Source organism: Mauremys reevesii, linkage group 3 (genome assembly GCF_016161935.1).
Source record: "Mauremys reevesii isolate NIE-2019 linkage group 3, ASM1616193v1, whole genome shotgun sequence".
NCBI classification, from domain to species: domain Eukaryota; kingdom Metazoa; phylum Chordata; order Testudines; family Geoemydidae; genus Mauremys; species Mauremys reevesii.
Genome location: NC_052625.1, coordinates 155,378,548 through 155,393,843, shown reverse-complemented (window position 1 = coordinate 155,393,843; position 15,296 = coordinate 155,378,548). Strand labels below are relative to the sequence as shown.

The following is a 15,296-nucleotide window of genomic DNA, read 5'->3' as shown; positions in this document are numbered from 1 at the left end:
TTCATCCGGTCTGCCACTGCCACAAACAGCTGGGTCGTCTTTCTGAAAGGTTTCATTCGCTTGATGTAAAAGGCCAGGGCCCTGAGAACATCTAGAGAGTGCAGCTGTTTCCACTGAGAAGTGTGCGGCTTTGGATAGAAAACCGGAAGGAAGATGTCTTGGTTGACATGGAAGGCAGACACCATCTTAGGAAGGAAGGCAGGGTGTGGTCGCAGCTGTACCTTGTCCTTATGAAACACCGTATATGGTGGGTCCAACGGGAGGGCCCGAAGTTTGACACACATCTCACCGAGGTGATAGCGACGAGGAAAGCTGTTTTCCAGGAAAGGTAGAAGCAAGCAAGCGGCCATCGGCTCGAACGGGGCACCCATGAGCTTGGTTAGGACCAGGTTGAGGTCCCACATAGGGGCCAGATGCCGAATTTGCAGGTACAGACGTTCCAATCCCTGGTGGAACCTGCTGACCATGGCATTGGAGAACACCGAGCGCCCATTTTCGCCCGAGTGGAAGTTTGAAATGGCTGCTAGATGAACTATGGTGGATGAAAGTTCGCCACCCAGGATTGCAGACTGGCAGTGGAATACATTTTTCTCCCAAAAAGGTCCAGTCTTTTGGCCTCTTTATTATTGGGAGTTGAGCTGGTGCACCCCTGCTTGTCTTTTTCGTTGGCCACAGAGACTACTAGTGAGCCCAGAGGTAGGTGGGTATAAAAGGTACTTGAACCCTTTGGCCAGAACAAAGTACTTCTTTTTGGCCCTTTAGGAGGTGGGAGGGATGGATGATGGGGTTTGCCAGAGGGCTGTGGCAATTTTGAAGATCTTGTCCTGCATTGGTGTTAAAGGCAGAGGTAGAGGCGGAGAGGACATTGAACAAAAGTGTCCACCTGCTCGGCCATCTCCTCCACCTTTAGGCCCAAGTTCTCAGCCACCCGTTGAAGCAGGGCCTTTAAAATCATCTGGCAGGTTGGCCCTTGAGGATCCCACAACTGCCTTGTCTGGGGATGAAGACAACTGTACCATCGGAGGAGGCCTTCGGGCATCATCCCCGTGGGGGAGGGAGGTTCAGAGGTGGCAGTCTCCTCTCCTCCTAACCTCTGAGCTCAACTCATGCACCGCATATGGTGCCATCAGTGCCACCAACTGTTGCTCCAAGGCAGCAGCAGGTAAGCTGTGCGAAGGGGACAGTGTCATGACAGGCATGCCCCCCAGGCTCCAATAAGGCAACTGTGCTGGCCACTTGCCATGCTGCCAAGACAGTGCCATCAATGTTGACATGGTCTCAGGAGCACAATTGCGTTGGTGGAGTCTGGGCGAGGGGCTGAACTACCCCTGTGCCAGAGGAATCCTCTTCCCCACACCATGGGACTGTTGACACTTGAGACCAGTGCCCAGAGTGAGAGGTTCAGTGCCAATATCAAGGGGACTGGAGTCATGACGGGGAATGCTCCCATGGGGCAAGCGACCAAGATCTGTGCCAAGAGGACGACCGGTGGGAGACAAACAGTGGCGGTAGTACGGAGACTAGTGCCTACCCCTTAGGCGATCCACGTTGAGACAACAGGGACCGTGATTGTGGTGCTGGTGACCAAGCAGGAGCCCCAGAGGATCTGGTCTGCTACTCCAGAGTTCTGCGGCATGGAGGAGGAGAGCGCTGCCTTGTCTTGGGGATCAGTGGTGCTCCACTGCCCCTGGAGGGATGTTAGTGGCTGGCCTGCCCTCATAGATGAGCCTTTACCATTTCCCGTGGCACCCACAGTGCTAGTGGCACGGGTGGAGACCTCTGCTCTCTCAGTGCCAGGGGAGCTTGGGAAGGTATTGATGCCATCAGGAGTTTGGATCCCCTACCGCTCCTGGGAGTCCATGGCAGATCCTTTAAGGGACTAAGGGCCCTGACTGGGGAGGCACGTACACGTGGCTCCGGAGTGGCTGGGAGGCCCAAACTGGGTCCTTTGCCCGATATCCCATGGCTCTTCTTGCCTGGTGCCGAGGAGCTGTGCTTCTTTGATTTCTTTTTGGGCACCAGTGATGGGGAACGGTGCCAGATGGGGAGTGGTGCCGGATGGGGAGCGCACCAAGGCAGATGTATTCGGCGTGTCTTGGCAGGATGGCTTGGAAGCTGGACAAAGGGCAGCCTCCATGAGGAGAGCCTGCAAATGAATATCCCACTCTGAGTCCTGGGTCAACATTTTTTACAAATACAACATTTGTCTTTCACATGTGATTCCCCCAAGCACTTGAGGCAGCTGGTGTGGGGGGCCACTTCCAGGCATAGGCCTGTTACAGTCCGCCCAGGGCTTAAACTCCGGAGCTCAGGGCATGCCCTTGCTGGGGCGAACTCCCCACTGGGATTCTAACTTCTAAGTACATTTAACAATTACTTAACACTAACTACTATAAACTATTTACAAGACCCTAAGGCTTGAAGTCAGAAGAGACGAAACCACTAGCCCTTGCTATGCAAGGAAAGGCACTCCAACTAACCACCAAAGGCAGTAAGAAGGAACTGAGAGGGAGTAGGGCTGGCAGCACCTGATATACCGATGCATGAGTGCAGCACTCAAGAGGACACCACAGCTGGCCCTATGGATATCGCTAAGGCAAAAATCTCCGACTGTGCACATGGGCATGCACACACCTAGAATGGAATTCACATGAGCAAGCACTCAAAGAACCACCTGCCCGGGCTGCAGGAAGCTTCACTCTCCCACCCCCATTGTTCCTCAGCTGCGGAGGGAGAGGTCAATGTGTGGGGAGCTACTCCTGTCTGCCCAACCACTGTGCCTCTGGACCTGCACCCATGGTCACACCCAACCCCTATTTGTTTACCAAGATCTGACAATGCTTGCACTGAGGTCTCATGATATAGCTTCAGTCTTCCCTCTTTAGCTTTCAAGACATTTGTCAGGGTTCTCTCCCCACTCTGAACTCTGGGATACAGATGTGGGGACCTCCATGAAAGACCCCCTAAGCTTATTTCTGCCAGCTTAGGTTAAAATCTTCCCCAAAGCACAAATCCTTCCTTGTCCTTGGATGAGTACTGCTGCCACCATCAAGTGAGTTAGACAAAGATTCAAGGAAAAGAACCACTTGGTGTTTAATTTAACAAAAAACCAGGAATAAACCTCCCCCATAGCATAGGGACAATTCACAAGCTAAAACAAAAGATAATCTAACACATTTCCTTTCTATTACTTACAATTTGTAATCTTAGATGCTTAGTTCAGATATGGCTTTGGGAGATGTATTTTCCCTGCCGATTCCTCACTGACCCGGGGAGAACAACAAAGAGAGAAAACAAAAACCTTCCCCCAGAGATTTGAAAGTATCTTCTCCCCTCATTGGTCCTTTTGGTCAGGTGCCAACCAGGTTATTTGAGCTTCTTAACCCTTTACAGGTAAAGGAGGGATTTTATGCTACCCATAGCTGTATGTTTATGACAACACTGCTCAAAAACAGCTTGTGCACTAGGCAGCGCTTAGACACAGGCTTAAGCAAGAGGCACAGGAGGCATCTTGAATGGCGGGCACTATTGTATTGCAGGAGGGACAGATCTTGAATCATGGAGATTTGCCTCTGGCTATTTTAGGCTTGTGCACAGAGGAATTGGGGTTCCTAATGCCCCTTCCTTCCCGCTATCAATGCCCTCTTTTCACAAGATTTTTTTTTCCAAACCAACAGATATTTATAATTATTGTGAGACAAATAAACAACAACAATAGCGCTAACTTATTTCTTGCAGGTTTAAGAGACAGAATGCAGGGTTCTTGCAGACATGGACAGTAAGAAGAGGCTGCTGAGGCTAACCCGCTCCATATCTTCAGCTACAATGGTCACAAGTGCTCACAGGATGCAGGCACAGCCCCAATGGACAATGCTATTTCAAAATAATCTGATCACATGTGCAGGGGGCATAAGCCCAAAGCCCAAAAAGAGTGGAATCAGTCTGGACAATCACTTGAGGAATAATTCCAGGTTTTAACAACATATACAATGCAAGAGAGCCTTGGTGTTTCAATGTGCTAATCTGCAAAACTGAGAGTTCACAAAAAAAATTCATTTTACTTCTCAGCAAATATTTAAGAGACTGCTTTAATAAGTCTTAATAAAATACTTCACTATTATAATATTCATTGCCACAGATTTACCAGTATACTACCAATATTAAATTAAAACAAAGCATGTCAAAAATGAAGTTTGTTTTGCATTTTTGAGTTATCTATTAGTTGACTTGCAGACTCACAAGATCTTTTAATCTGCAATGGTCTCCTAGATCTTAGCATATATTAGCAAGCTTATTACATATTTCTATATAGATCTATATGTAATAAGCTTGCTATATATCTATCGCTATATATTTGCCAATTGTTGTTTTACTTACAGTTTGTAGAACAGGTAAAAGCATATTCAATGGATTGGTCAGATTAGTTCCTAAAATTATAAATCCAGAATTGATGCCAGCTGAATGTAGAGCTTTGTCCAAGCTGCAATAATTAGGGAAAACTGGTTAATTGTTATGGCTTTTTTCCTCTCCATAGAGCATTTTTATTCAAGTTTCATTTAAAGGGATATCAGATTAAAAATCACTCTTATGTTTAAGATTTTTTAGAAACCGTTACAAACACCAGAAAAGTTATAATTGAAAGAAAACTTTTTTAGTTTCTTTACTTTGTGAATGCCATCGCTCCCCCTGTATTGTCAGCTATGGTCTGGTCCTGCAAACTTGCAAGTTAAGTTATTCACGTGAAGTCAATGAGACTACACACATGTATCTTTGCATGATCTACCCCTTAGTCAGTTTCTACTTTTTGTTTGTCTGGTTATTTCACATAACAGGCAAGAGAAATATTTTTTAAATAGGGAAAGTGAGGTTTAAAACTAAAAAACCCCAAAACACCATAGGGGGACCGGACTCTGGGACAGGTGACGTAACAGACTTTTTAAAAAACAAACTACTCAGATTTCCAGTTGACTATGCTACTTTAAGCTTCACGAAGCACGGAAATGACCAGGACCTAAACAACACACAGAAAGGAGATTGAGGGCTCAATACCCGCAAGGTGTTGAGCACTGTTTCCCTAACCCAGAAGGCACATAAGCCCAGGCTTATTTTGTACCACATAAGTAGTCCCTTTATTTGCATTTGTCTACACATATGCTTAATTTCTTTGCTGCATCAGTGGATAGTTAAGCAGAAAAATAAACTGACCAGTCTTTATTTATTCAATTTTTTATTTACTTATCTGTTTCAGCTTTATCAAAATTTAGTTTAGATGTATAATGTTAAAGTATAGCAGTATGGTCAGTTATAGGAATATGGCAAGAAAAAAGTACACCACTGCAGAACACTTCTAAAGTAAAGCAGACAACTCTTAAGATTAATAGATATTAATGGATTTTAGCTTAGATAAAGGCATACAGTACATGATCTGTGTAACTGATTCACAAAATGGACACTGCAATATACTTACTTTGACAGGAAGAGAGAAATGGTGAACAACAGTGCCACAAGGATGAAAAATACTCCCCATATAATCTAAAACAAAGATATATTATTATAATATAGCTGAAATGCTCTCAAGTTGATATTAAAAGCACAAAAACATTATGCTCAATTTTATTGATCAAACTGTTCATCTTTTAACCAAATTGAGCTAGGATGATTTCTTTATTTGGTGAATATTTCCATCCACTTTTTCCACATACATGTTTTAAATGACTTATGAATGAGGGAAGAGTTTGATAGGAAATGCTCAAAAAGGCAAAGGGTATTCACTTAACCACTTAAAATAGTATCTCCCTCCTGCCCCAGAGTTAACTAAGGCAAAAAGGAATTCATTGCTTTTGCCTGGGGATGACTTAAACCTTATTCACAGAAGTGAATGTGAAATGTTTTAAATGTTGGTAGTGTGCTGTAAGTTGATACAGTGCTCTCCCTTCCATTAGTCATGGAAACATAAAAGAGTAAGAGAAGTGCACATGAAAGGTTATATTGAACAAATGTAACATTCAGTATAAAAAAATGTGTGTCCTTATACTTGCTATAGTAAAAAACACAGAAAAGTTTAACTATGTACCAAATGGAGATTTGGCTGTTCCCACACAGAAAACTGAAAGAACAGACTTAATTTCCTCCTTTGCTATGTTGGATCCACATGGAAGAGGTCTATGAAAAATGACATCACTAGTAATTGGTCTTTGCATGTCCTCCTCTCCACTGGAAAAGAATCAAAACAAGCAAGCCATACCTTGGGAGGGAATAATAGTACTAGAAGAGAAACGGAGCTGCCTTTGTTTTTTAAAAAAAAACTGCCAAAAGGACTTGTTGAAAACCTCATTTGCAGGAGATAAGTTTAGTAAGAAGTGAAATAATGTAATGTGGCCCTGTCCTGGGTCTACCCTCACTTGAAACTGGACGGTTTCAAAGTGAGGACCCGCATGTATCCCCCCACCCTAAAATCCTAGGGTAGGTCTCCCCTTTGGCTGCCACCACCCGGTCAATTTTGTGGGCCGGGACACCCCTGTTTCCCCCCCGTCTCCCTTCAAAGACACTCCCTGGGAACACAGATCAATTCACAGAGGAGGAACCTTCCCCCTCCCCTTCTCTTCCCTCTCTCCAGCCTGCTCTGAAGAGAGATACCTGGATTCAAACGCCTTAAATCTCTACACACAGGGAAGCAGCCCACTTCCCCCTCCCCTTCCCCTGAATTTCCCCAAGGGAAGGAATTAACCAAGTCCAAAGAAAAGAAAAGAATTTATTAAGAGAACAAAAAGAAAATACAGAATCTCTATGAGCCCAAGCTGGACACTCATAGGGAATAACCTTATCAATCTCTGGAGAGAATCCCCCCTCCCCCTTTCTCAGTAAAAACAATATCAGCAAACAGGAATAAAGCATTTCCTTTAGCAAGCACACAATTGCAAATGTAGAAAACAAATCATAAGACTAATTCGCCTTTCTAATTAATACTCACTATTAATTAGTAGAAACTACTCCAGGAGAACTTGGAGACATGACTGTCTCTCTTAGATTCAAAAAGAGTTCTAACTAAGAACACAGACAAAGGCTTCCCTCCACAGAGATTTGAAATTATCTCGTCTCTGATTGGTCCTTTGGTCAGGTGGTCACCAGGTACTGCATGTTAACCCTTTACAGGTAAAACACACTTTAACCCTTAACTATCTGTTTATGACAGGCCCAAATATCCATTCTGCATTCCTTCAATAAAGAGGCTTCTGGCAACATGAATACACTTCCAGTTCTCCCCCTCAGCCAAGCAGGATTTAGTATTTCAAAAGCTATGTTTACTATTTCAAAGCCACGTAGGATTTCATTTTTAAAAATGATATTGTGCAGCTCAGAGAGACTTAAGCCACCTAAGCAAGGAAAATTGTATTTGAAATGGATTCAAAGACTTTTGAGGACAGACTAGGAAAAAGAAAATCACCAGCTAAACACAATGCACAATAAAAATCAGAACAGGTTATCGAAAGGAAAAAAGGAAATTGTAGTTTCAGGAAAATCTTAGAGAAGAGCCACTTAGCCATTCTGCTAGCCTAAAATCCTAAAAAACTTAACTGAGTAGGTTTCATGTTATGTTTGGGTTTTGAGATTTTAGAAAAAAAAGTGGATAATTTATAATGCTAACTAGCTTTTACAAACTAATGTCTAACTTGTGCAAAAAAGCGTTGGTAAGTCAAAGAATCTACTCCCTGCATTCTGTAGAAAGAGTTGTAGAGAGTCACCTTGAACATGAATTTAGGGAGCCAGAACCACTGAAAACTTTATTTCCATGGACTGGGCTCTAAGAGCATGCCTGGACAAAGTAGTTTGAGCCTTGAAAATGAACATTAACCTGAACTACTGTGTGATTCATTTCTGAAACACAGATATTTCCGAACAGGAAAAAATGTACTGGATGATATCTGGGAATAGGCAATTAAAATACTCTGCCTTTAATTCCTGTCTTTTATGAGGTCCTTCTTTCAAAATCGTTGGATTGTCCTATTTTAAGCAGTTTTTAGCCAATTTCACTTATTCCATTTCAATCCAAATTGTGTCAATGCATTGCCCTAAGTCAAATTCTTGTCTTCCTGCAGGATCAACTCCTTCATTCCAGCACTGACCTGGGTCAGACACTCCACAGAAAATAAAAATGCACATTTTTGATAACTTGACTGTCACCCAGTCCCAGTTTGCTTTAATTTGTATTAATCTTCCTTATTGGATTTATCTGCAGCCACCAACACCATCAATTAGGCTATCAAACATTTTATCTCCCCTCCTTAAGTGTTCCTATGGAACATTACTGTTGAGAAAGACTTACTTTTCATTTGTATGACTAAGCCTCCCAACTTTTTGACCAATGGCTATTAATTTTCTCCATCTCCTTTGTGCCCCCCCCTTGAGATAATTGGTACCCACGGATAGGACTATCGAATAAATCCCAGTTGTGTGTGTCTCTTCCATTTACCATCTTCTCTCTTACCTGGTTCCTAACATATGTTCTGAAAGAACCAGAACTGTCTCACATTTGATATAGTCAAAAGTAAACTCCTATCTTCTAGTGTATCTTGACTTTAGTTGCATCACTCCTGTACCCGAGTTCTGACTGTAACCAGCCTTTTATATACATATATCATGGTGGTCTACTCTTGTTGATGTTTATATTACTAGATGTTCACCAAATTCAGAAATGTTTATAACTACAGTATTGTTAAAGTTTTGCAGTATTTTGCAGTGCACAATGTGTGTTTATGTTGTAATCTGCAACTAATAGTTAATCTGTCTCAGGGTTTGTCTTCACTACCAGGATAAATCGACCTAAATTACGCTACTCCAGCTACGTGAATAACGTAGATGAAGTTGACATAGCTTAGGTCGACTTGCAGCACAGTGAAGACACCGGGGTGTCGATGGGAAATGCTCTCCCATTGACTTACCTTAATCTTCTCAGGGAGCTGGAGTACCGGGGTTGAATTGAGAGCACTCTGAGGTCAGTTTAGCAGGTCTTTACTAGACCCACTAAATCGATCCCGGCTGCATCAATTGCAGCAGCGCAGTTCTCTTTGTAGTGAAGACCAGCTCTTAATCACTGGCATGATCAGATCCTTTGACATAACTCTCCTAAAGTGATTAAGTTCTCATTCAGTTACTACACTATTTTTTATATCCAAACTAAGAACTTAACTCAAAATATTCCTTCTAGTTTAATATGCACTATACACATTAAACGGTCATTTAAATAAGAATATCCATTACAATACTTAAGATCTTTCTTCCAACACTGTTGCAATATTTGAAAACTAAAAAATAACTGTACCAGCATCTTTGCTTGAGCTTCAGTAAACTGCTGTTTGAAGACTCACTTTACAGAAAAAATTATTTTTAAAATGTTCACACCAAAGTTACTCTAATACTTTGCCATCATATGCCAGCAATGCCCCTCTGCTATGTACATCGGCCAAACTGGACAGTCTCTAAGGAAAAGGATAAATGGACACAAATCAGACATTAGGAATGGCAATATACAAAAACCTGTAGGAGAACACTTCTCTCCTGGCCACACAACAGCAGATTTTAGGTGGCCATCCCCCCAAAAAAAAACTAGGACCCAGACCAGAGAGAGAAACTGCTGAGCTCCAATTCATTTGCAATTTTACCATCATCAGTTTAACAAAAACTGAGAATGGTGAATGGAGAGAACAAGAACCAGTTCCTCCTCCTTCCTTCATCACACTCACAGCTGCTCTGCAAGGCCCCATCCTCCCTGATTGATGATCTAACCTCTCTCTGCTTGCTTATTTTTGCTATTATATATATACACCTGCCTGCCACTGCACTGCTTGCATCAGAAGAAGAATTTATTCACAGCTCATGCTGCAAACATCTGTTAGTCTATACATAGCAGGTGCCAGGCTTTGCTGGATTCTTTCTAACTAACACAGAACTACTGATACTTAAGATAGCCATACAATATTTTGCTAACATATGGATTTAAAATATTGTATTTTTTTGTGAATTTAAACATGTCAGTAATCTTAGAAAAAATTCATCTCTAGAACAGTTTGCCAGAATACAATTTCCATATTAGCACTGGTATTTTCCTCTTCTCTGTTCACAAGAATAAATAGTATTCCTTTAATAGTTTTCTGGTGTTCATTTTTACACAAAGTTATATATTTAAAATAAAATTTATATAGATATATATAAGTGTTAAGGTTTTACTTGTTATGGATCATGTTTTAATGTTTAAGACAACTGCAGTCTGAGATGGCATCCTAAAACTTGAATGAAATAAAACTAATGAAAATAATTCACTAGGAATTCCTGAATTTTTTCATCTTAAACATTTTCAAACAAAGCAGTACTTACAAGAAAACAATATGATGGCCTGATTCAGGGAGGAAGGATGAGTCAGTGCTTAGAACACTAGCCTGGGACCTGCAAAACTGGTTCAGTTCTCCCCTCTGCTAGAGTCTCTTGTGATTTTGGGCAAGTCACTCACTTTGTGCATCAGTTCCAATCCGTAAAATAGGGATACTATTTTCCTACCTCAAAGGAATATTGTGAGAATAAATACACTAAAAAATGTAAGGTGCTCAGAAACAGTTGTAAGGTACCTTAAAATGACTTCATTGGCTGTAAATTGATCTATGAAAGGATTTATATTGAGTTCAATAATCTTTGGCTCTGGCCCAGTGAGGAAATATAAAAAGTAAGATATCCCCTCCCTCTACAATTGTACTATGAAGGAAAAGGGGGATGCTGTAGTCCTTCAGAGTCCAGGACTGAAAGTGAGGAGACTTGAGTTCTAATCCTGAATGACATGACTCACTTGTGAACTGGGGAACTCATTAACCTGTCTGCACTTCATTTTAGTTATCAATTTTTTTAAAAAAAAAGAAATGCATGTTTACCTATCACATTCATGAAAAAAATCAAAAGCCAAAGCACTAGTAAATACAAAAAGAAAATAATGAAAATATTATGCCATTATGTAAATATCGATGGTATGTCATCACCTGGAATAATGTATTTGGTTCTGGTCACCCTATTTGAAAACAGCAGATCAAGAAGGTATCAAGAGATTAGTAACAAAGATATTAGGCACCTGGACAGAGACTACCATATGAAGAGAACATGAAAAGAGACACTGTTTAGTTAAGTTGTTTCTTGGTTTTATACTTGAGTCCAACCTCTTTGAGGCAGGGACAGTCTTTGTTCTATGTTTGTGCAGCATCTAGTATAATGGGGTCCTGGTCCACGACAACAGCTCCTACGCAGTAGAAAGGTGATAAACAACATGACAAAAGGTTTATTAAAAAAAACTAAGGAATGATGCAGAGAAAATGTAAATTGTATCTTTGTACTGTGAGGGGGTGAATAGAAACACCCAAACCAACGAGATTTAGAAACTGAAAATGAAGTTTTATATAAACATGTGGAACTCCTAGACACACGATGCACCTGAAGACAACATTTTAGTAGGATTAATAAAAGCATTGAATATTTATATGGATAATGAAAATATAGTAAGGGAAGCCACAGTTACAGTAGATGTTAATTTTTAGAAGAAATGTACGCTCTTATGCTTTGGGGCACTGGACTAAGCAATGCAACTAAAAGGGCTATGTAAGGGTATAGTATATCAATTGCACATCTCAGAGAAAGTGATACATGAATGCAGAAAATAAAAACCAAACATGAATGAGTCACCAGAAACAGCTGGTGACTTACGTAAGTTAAACTATGTCTATACTACAAGTTAGGTGTGTGGCTTCCCAGCTAATGAACATATTCTCAAGGTAGTGTGAATTTTAATAGCAGTCTCACTGCAGTGGAGGCACGGCTGAGCTGTGCCAAATGCAAACCCACCTGAAACCAGCTAGAGAGCTAGTATGAATATTTGTACATGAGCAGGGAAATCACACCCCTAGCTTGTACAATCACAGAATCATAGGACTGGAAGAGACCTCAATAAATCATCTAGTTCAGTTCCCTGCACTCAAGGAAAGGTTAAGCAATAACTAGACTATGCCTGACAGGCACTTGCCTAACATGCTCTTAAAAAACCTCTAATGATGGAGATTCTACAACTCCTCATGCAATTTGTAGTGTGGATGAAGCCTAAAATAAGGAATCAATGTGACCTTTGACAGATTTCTTTGAAATTTCACTCAGCACTAGGAGAATACTAAACAAATAGAGGAAGGATGATAGATATTTAAAAACTCCATATAATATCATATAACAGAAAAAGACTAGTGAGTCTGACTATGGTTCCAGGAAACTTTTTACAGTGTTTCATAAAAGATTGCTAAGACAGTTATTAGTGTGAATATACAGAAATAATTTAATATCTGACATGAAGAGGCCTTTGATGGGGCTGGTAAAAAGAGCGAGAAAGGCCGATTCTGGGTATAAAACTTTTTGCTATAAGGTAATGAATTTGATAATGGCTATAAAAACTTACAATCAATGATTTGGGAATGAATATTAAGATAACCAACTGAATAAAAGCTGGTGAAAGACCATGGTACAAAAGTTATCTAGTAAATACTAGTAGGTCATTTTGGAAAACAAGCAGCGAATTCCCTTGAGATTTGGCACTGGGGCAAACCCTGTTTAGAATCTATATAAATTAACTTGAAATAGGAGCAGGACACCTGAATACTAAATTTACTAACAAAATTGGAGAAATAATAAATAAAATCAAGGCAACACAGACCTGAAGGAGAATATGAACAGACTTGCAATATGGACAAGTGGCAGATTGAATTTAACATTGAGAGGTGAAAGGGCATGCACTGGGAGAGATCAAATAAGAGGTGGTAGTAAACATGTAATGAAACAGAACTTACAGAAAATATCAAGCAACAAACCTGGAAGTAGTATGGAATAATATTAAAGAGAAGACTCAGTGTGCATCAGGAAGAAGGGGAAAGAGGACTAAAACAATAGATAAATTAGCTATAAAAGCATGAAATAATGTTAGCCTGTGTAAGGTTCATGTAGGACTATTTTTGGAAAACTATTTATAGTAACTGTTCCTCATTTTAAAAGTAAACTAGAATATTTTAAATATGTAGCCTGTACAAGATACCAAATCAGTAAAAGGATATATTTGCAAATTTAGGTTAAAAATAATTAAATTTTAAAATAAAATAGCTGATCATTTCCTCCCTTATGCGCTCCTGACAAGACACAAATGTAGGAGGTCATGTTTGTCCTGTCATAGATGGCAACACTACAATCACCTAGATCAGCATTTCCTGTATTTTCAATTAGTACATTGTTGAATGCTGCAGGCCAAACAAAAAACTCTGGTTTAAACAGGCGGAAGAGTGACTGCTTTTCAATTATTTTGTTTTAAAATGTAAAATTGACTACACCATTGACCTGCCAGTCACCTGGCTGGATGTCACAGGCCCAATGGTGATCATTATGGATGTGGGATAAGACTCAGAACTGAGACATCTTTTTCCTGTTTATAGTTTATATGCTTATACTTTGTTTTCTGCTTGAATAATGTTATTACAAAAAATGGGCTTTTAAGGTAGTTATATTTTTACTTTTCACACTAACTAAATGGTTTATACAACAGTAGTGGATAGAGTCCCTTTCTTGATTTGAGTTATATATTAACTTAATTTGATTGGAGGCATAGGAGCCTCCCTTTTAGAGTTTTCAGAGATCTAAGACTTTAGCATTTTTTGCAGCCCACATTCTTTTTTTAAAGTTGTGTCTTTACCTTCCTCTTTCACTTAAGGTGGCACTGGTACTCATTCTTGTTCTTATGATGCCTCTAAAGCAGAAGCAAAACTTCAAGGCTGGTTGGTTTATTTATTTATTTTAAAATAATCCATTGCAGTATCTTAAGGCTTAATACAATGTGCAAGAAAATAACTGATTGCACTACAATCTCCATTCAAAATTTCTTCTTGCTCTAACTGTGCTAGAGACAAACTAACAAACAGATAAACATCTTGTACTGCAAAATCAATCATACCTAAATTTTGTTTGGAATCATCCATTTAAAGTCTTGAGAAGCAGTCCAATTCCTCTGAATCTAAGGTTGATTTAGTCACTTAATTTTTTATTATGGTTTCAGCTGACTAATTTTTAGCAGTCTTACAAATATGAAAAAATCTCAATCTTAGAAGAAAATCAGAACTCATGGATATTTTAATTGTTACATAGAAAGATTGAGATTTTAGAAACATTAGTAATGAATACAACATACAGATATTGGGTAATTCTTCAATACCTAACAGATTTGGGGAAGGGGTCAAATAGGGGCAGGGAGGGGGCAGAGTTGGGGTGGAGACTTTGGGGAAGGGGTTGGAATGGGGGCAGGGCAGGGGCAGGGAAAGGGTGGAGTTGGGGCAGTGGGGCGCGAACAGCCACTGGAGCCAGGGAAAGTTGGTGCCTATGCAAAGGCCTTATACTCAAAAAGATCCTCCATGTGTACTCCCCACCCACAAAAGTGAAGGATATATCACTATAGTTCTAGACAAAGGGGGAGATGCAAATTCTGCAGGCATTTGCAGAGTTCTTCTACAGAGACTACTACTACTAAAAGTACAGGTCCAAATTATGTTTGGTCAACTAACCCTATATTCATTGAATATAGTCTGCCATGCAGCATCATGAAGGTACAGGAGACCATGTGTCTTAGAAGTAAGAGACAACCTTATGGTGGTATTTAGATCTTGAATCTATCCTGAGGAATATACGCTATAGACTGATTGGAAGTGCTCCAATAAGTCTTTGAACCTGCTTCAAGATGGATTTCTGTATGTTTCAAAACCTGGGCTGAAATTCAACCAGCTGAGTATGATACAGATGGACTCAGATATAAGATCTCCCCCATACCAACCAATAGCCTAGGTATCAGTATATGATAGTGTTCCTTTTCTTTAAGTATTCTGAAATACCATACCTTGGTGAAAAATCTTGGTGTGGTTGAAGTCCAAAGAATAGACCAAAATATTGGTAATGGTTGGTTCTGACCATGAACCTTATGTACTTCCTGTGTTGTGGGATTATCAATATGTGGAAGTATGCATCTTGAGGGTCAAGAGAGGTGGACCAGTTCCCTGATTCTAGAGAGAGGATTACAGAAACAAGGATGACCATCCTGAACTTCAACTTGTATATCAACTGTTGAATTTTCTCAGATCCAGTATAGGTTGCCATCTCTCCTTCTTTGGGATAAAGAAGAATTTGCTGTAAAAGCTCTTCCCTTAGTATAGAGGAAGGACAGTGTGAGAAAACCAAGTATAACTGTACCAGAG

General features: G+C 40.3%; 1 protein-coding gene across 3 annotated transcripts in view; it reads right to left on the bottom strand.

Moving 5' to 3' along the window:
* LMBRD1 (LMBR1 domain containing 1) overlaps nt 1–15,296 on the bottom strand; it is a 220,194-nt gene that overhangs the window by 50,990 nt on the left and 153,908 nt on the right. For all 3 annotated transcript variants that reach the window (XM_039531144.1, XM_039531145.1, XM_039531146.1), the window contains exons 10-11: nt 5,468–5,532; nt 4,378–4,480 (exon numbers count right to left, since the gene is read on the bottom strand). In XM_039531144.1, coding sequence (XP_039387078.1) covers nt 4,378–4,480; nt 5,468–5,532 — 168 coding nt within the window. The remainder of the gene's footprint in view (nt 1–4,377; nt 4,481–5,467; nt 5,533–15,296) is intronic.